The sequence below is a fragment of the Cucumis melo genome, chromosome 4 (assembly GCF_025177605.1).
Source record: "Cucumis melo cultivar AY chromosome 4, USDA_Cmelo_AY_1.0, whole genome shotgun sequence".
Lineage (NCBI taxonomy): Eukaryota > Viridiplantae > Streptophyta > Magnoliopsida > Cucurbitales > Cucurbitaceae > Cucumis > Cucumis melo.
The window spans coordinates 15211927-15216619 of record NC_066860.1 but is presented as its reverse complement, the minus strand read 5'-3'; the positions used below and the strand labels follow the sequence as shown (position 1 = coordinate 15216619).

Sequence of the window (4693 nt, the reverse complement as noted above, 5' to 3'; positions counted from 1 at the left end):
CAATTTTCAATTACATGGGAATAATTATAAACATTAGACCATGATATCAAACAAATAACATATGTATAAAGATATATAAGCAAATAAATAAGGGGAGGTTGGAGAGATCACTATATTCAAAACCTAGTTTCTTTTATTGGAGTTTATATCCTAATGATGTTCAAGTCTTCAAGATATATATAATTCATATAAAACAAAAAAGGTTGACGTATATTTTATTTTAAAGAGTTTTACAGGAGAGTACAAATACGTATCGTTCAAATTGTTCTTTGACTTGATAGGGTATTAAGTTCTAAGTAGATGATCTAATATAGATGGAACCTATGATTTATGATACTAATTTTGTTAAGTTTATATCGTCTATTAACTACTAAACTGACCTGTAATAGTTAGAATATCTTTAATTAAACGTAAATATGCTTGTGAATCAAATAATTATCTGATTAATTGAATTATGTTTGGTTCAAAAGAAATAATTAGCGCCCCATGCTCCAATTTGAGAAGGTATATCATTACTTTTAATTTCTAAATCAAAGATCTATCACTCTTTCTTGAATTGTTCTTGATAAGTTTTCATGTTATAATTTCATGTGTTTTCACGAATATTTTTCAGTAATAAGAACTTCATATCATCAATATCTAAAATAAATTAAATTATGCTCGACATGATTCATTAGTACACAAACTCCATGTTGCTCGTGGTCACAAATACACACAACATTATAAAAATTCATTAATGTTTTCCACCAACAAGCATACATATATATAGTATCAATTGGCATATTAATTAATTATAAAGTGTCGTCTCAAACTCCACAATAAGCATTGGCAGTTGAAGGCATTTTGTCACAATCATCAGTGGAAAAATAACCAAGTAATCCATAATGGTTAAAAGGTTTAAATCTCAAGGGATGTTTGTCATCCACCAATTCTTGTGGAATTTCAATAATTCCTTTGTGGTATGAAAATAGGGCAGTTGAATATCTTTCTTTGTTTCCCTCAATTATAACTCTATGAGTGGCTGAGTGAATTCTCCCATTGCTCCATGCCTAATCCATAAAATAATAAATATATATATTGTTGATGAGATTCAACTTTTATTAATTCTTACCATAAAGAAAACATGAATTGAATTTCGAAACATTTTTCATGATTATAGACTTTCACCTTGTCTTTATTGACTTTTTATATGGTTTTATGTTTAAAGAACTTCTTGGAGTTGTTAGGTAATTTGGTTAATCTAGTCAATAAAATTTGTATAGGTTCTAGTTATAGTTATAAATTATTTAATTTAATGTTTGAGATACATATTTTATTATAATCTAGATTATCATTGATTAAAAAGAGAACAGGATTATATACTACGAACAATGATGATTTTCAAATAATTTTAGGATTATTGATAATTCAATAATTATAATGAGAGATTCAATGTTTGAGTGGACTATAATAACCTATTCCACTCAGTTAAGTTGGAGTCCGACCCCAACCTCTCTTTAGAAATTAAAGTCAATTGAAACAAACCTAAATATTGATACGTATCTATATAGAACATACAAAAGTGATCATATTTCTGTTTTTTTTTTTTTTTTGTAAACAAATGATAGATTTATTTTGGTAATTATTTTTTCATCTTATGTTTTATGTTTCATTAAAACCAAGTCAAAAGGAAGAATCTTCACATTTCTCAAGAACATCCGAAGCAAAGTATTTAGATGATTTCTTAGGACAATAATTCTTGATCTAAAAGATAAATTTAATATTATATTACTCAACATTATTCTTACTTGTGGTACAATCAATATAAGAAGAATACCCCAATAAATGAAAATCAATTTTAGTTAGAGAGGAAATAACATTGTCGAGGCTTAAATACATGACCTCCTCCCTTGGACCACTTGCTTTGATATCATTTTAAATCGTTGATTGACTTAAAAGTTTAAGTTATGGGCAAAGGAAAATTTAATATTATATCGATCTTTCAACGATAAGAAAAAAATGCAAGCGGAAGGAAAAAATATTATTAAAACAAAAAGTAAAATAAAAAGAAAGAAAAATAAAAAAAGAAGGTGGTATTACCAAGCAAGCATCTCCAGCCATGACCAAGAAGTAATTTGGAGAGAAATGAACTCCAAGCCATTGATCATAATTTTTTGGTTTTATTTGCAAGCCATTGACTCCATCAAATTGATGAAGAATAGTGAAGAAACTTTTGTCAGTGTGAGCTTCTGCACCAATATTCTCTTCACCCATTTTTGGAATTCTATATTTCATTGTTCTTAGGAGATAAGTGGTTGAAGCAATATGAGAATCAGTGTATTTTCCCACTCCATAGCTTTCAAATACCATCCTCTTTACTAATTGCTCCATCTCTGCTATCTTCTTTGAGTATGCAAATAAATTTTCACTGTCCAATTCAATTTTATTTTATCTTATTTAAAAAATAAACCCACAAAGGAATAAAACAAAATACTGCAAAAATGGCATATGAGAAATTCTTTACAAATGTATATTTACCTTTTATTTTTCTATTTTTATCTTTCCATTCAAAACTTCAATAAAAAAGTTCAGAGAATCCTTCTCAAATTATATCAAAATGAACTAAAATATTTATAAATATAACAAAATTTCATATTATATCACTCATAAATATTGATAGACTTTTGTATATATCGATGATATTGATAGACATCAATTAACGTTTATTCGTATTTGTTATTGATAGATTCTAAAATTTTGTTATATTTGTAAATATTTTCGATTGTTTTGTTATTCGAAATAGTTTTCTCTCATCAAAAACCAACGTTTTGTTTTATATTTTTTTGGGGTTTGAAAATTCAACTCTAAAACCCCACTTTCTAGTCTACTTTCTACTGGCAACACTATCAAAAATTACAAACTTTGAGTTTAAAACTAATTTTTGTTTTTAAATTTTGATTAAGAATTTAAATATTTATTTTAGTATCAAGTGAAAATCACATGGGTAAAGAATTTGTAAGAAATCAAGAATAAATTTTGAAGGAAAAAAAAAACTAATAGCAACTTAAATAATTTATTAAACATGATCCTAATTATCCTATCATCAATGTATAATATATTTAGTATAAAAACTATTAAAGATATAAATATACTCTAACATTTGGTGGAAAAAGAGTAAAAGAGTAAAAGATTCTACGATATATAAATAAGAACAACATAATTTACACTCGGCTAAAAAATAATATTTTGATCAGCAAACCAAAAGTAAAAATTTCATATATCTATATATATATATATATATATAAAAGTTGTTAATAAAAACAATTGAACTTAGATATATATAATGAGATGAAGAACACTAAGAAAAAAAAATCAAAAAACATATTTAGTATATCAAATACCATAATTAATAATTACCAGAAATGATGATTGCCAGAAGGCCATAAGAGGTTGACAAAAGACTGAACAGCTTCATAAGATGAAGCATTTTCAATACCAAGGCTTTGATGAAGAGGAAGAACAAAGGGAGCTCTACTGTCCAAAAACCCATGGTAAGGCTTATCAGAAACATTCTTCATTTTAGTTTCTAATGGAAAATCAAAAAGCTCTTTCAATCCCTTGAAAATTTCTTCATAATTACTATCAAGCTTTGATGATGAAGATGAATTACAACAACGACTACTCTCATCATCATCATACTCACATAAAAAACACCCATATTCTTCAAGAGCATCTCTCACTTGCTTGCTTCTTTCTAACCATAATTTGCTGCTTTCAGGATCAATATCATCATCCTTTTTATCAATATTGGGCAATTTTATAATAGGAACTTCTAATTTTGCTAAACATTCAATTCCCATGCCTCTATTGCCTTGCCTTTGCCTTTACCCAATATAATGGTAGTTTTGTTCTTGATGGTCTCTCAGACTCTCAACTAATTAGTTGCTTCTCATAATTTTATAACTTTTTTTCTTTCTTCTTTTGCTAAGTATGACAAATTAATTATTAGAATAGATGATGAAACACATATTTGAAAAAACAAAATCAGGTTTGATTTATTAATTTCGATGAATCCAATTTCGGGGGCCTTTTTTTTTTTTTTTTTTTGGAGTTTTGCCAAAGGAATATATCCTAACTATCTATCTGAATCAAAAATATTATTTGATTGAAATGAATGTTTAATATATGGAATTTAAATGTTTAAGTTTGATTTTTTTTTTCTAGAATAAAAGAGATTTGTGTCTTACAATGCAAATGATTAATTGAATATCTACTTTTGTTTTATTATTAAAGGTATAAAACAAAATCAAATAATTGAAGAGAACAATAATGAAGCTGATATGAATTAAATTTGGTATTATTTAATACATTTTTATATTCATTAATTATTTAATCACTTAAAAATTTTGAGAAAATGTATCCTATGACAGAAAAATATAGAAAAAATAGCCTATAACACATTTTTTCTTTTGCATATGACAAATATGGCAAGTAATTAATTAGATATATCATAAGGCTATCCGCTTTTAGATTTGATAATTTTATAATTTAAAAAATGCAGTGACATGGACCCTATTATCATAAATATTTATGCTATTTTTGTAAAGCCCTTAATTTTTTTTTTAAGATTAGATATTTGTACATTAAACCTTATTTATTTTATTTTAATTTTATTTCTAAAAATAATTAAATGAAAATAAATTAATTTAGAATA

General features: G+C 25.9%; 1 protein-coding gene across 1 annotated transcript; it reads right to left on the bottom strand.

Annotated features, from left to right (window-relative positions):
* Nucleotides 1-806: 806 nt before the first annotated feature.
* LOC103490084 (probable 2-oxoglutarate-dependent dioxygenase AOP1) lies at nucleotides 807-3900 on the bottom strand. The gene is made up of 3 exons (XM_017044924.2): nucleotides 3397-3900; nucleotides 2080-2407; nucleotides 807-1049 (listed from the first exon to the last, which is right to left on the bottom strand). The coding sequence occupies exons 1-3, from the start codon at nucleotides 3837-3839 to the stop codon at nucleotides 807-809; spliced, it is 1014 nt and encodes a 337-aa protein (XP_016900413.2). The 5' UTR covers nucleotides 3840-3900.
* Between the last annotated feature and the right edge of the window lie 793 nt (nucleotides 3901-4693).

Coding starts and splice junctions, on each gene's coding strand:
- LOC103490084 (XM_017044924.2), bottom strand. CDS start 3,839: ATGGGAATTGAATGTTTAGCAAAATTAGAAGTTCCTATTATAAAATTG. Junction 2,408..3,396: donor TCTGGCAATCATCATTTCTG/GTAATTATTAAT, acceptor TGAATTGGACAG/TGAAAATTTATTTGCATACT. Junction 1,050..2,079: donor TGGCTGGAGATGCTTGCTTG/GTAATACCACCT, acceptor TTTATGGATTAG/GCATGGAGCAATGGGAGAAT.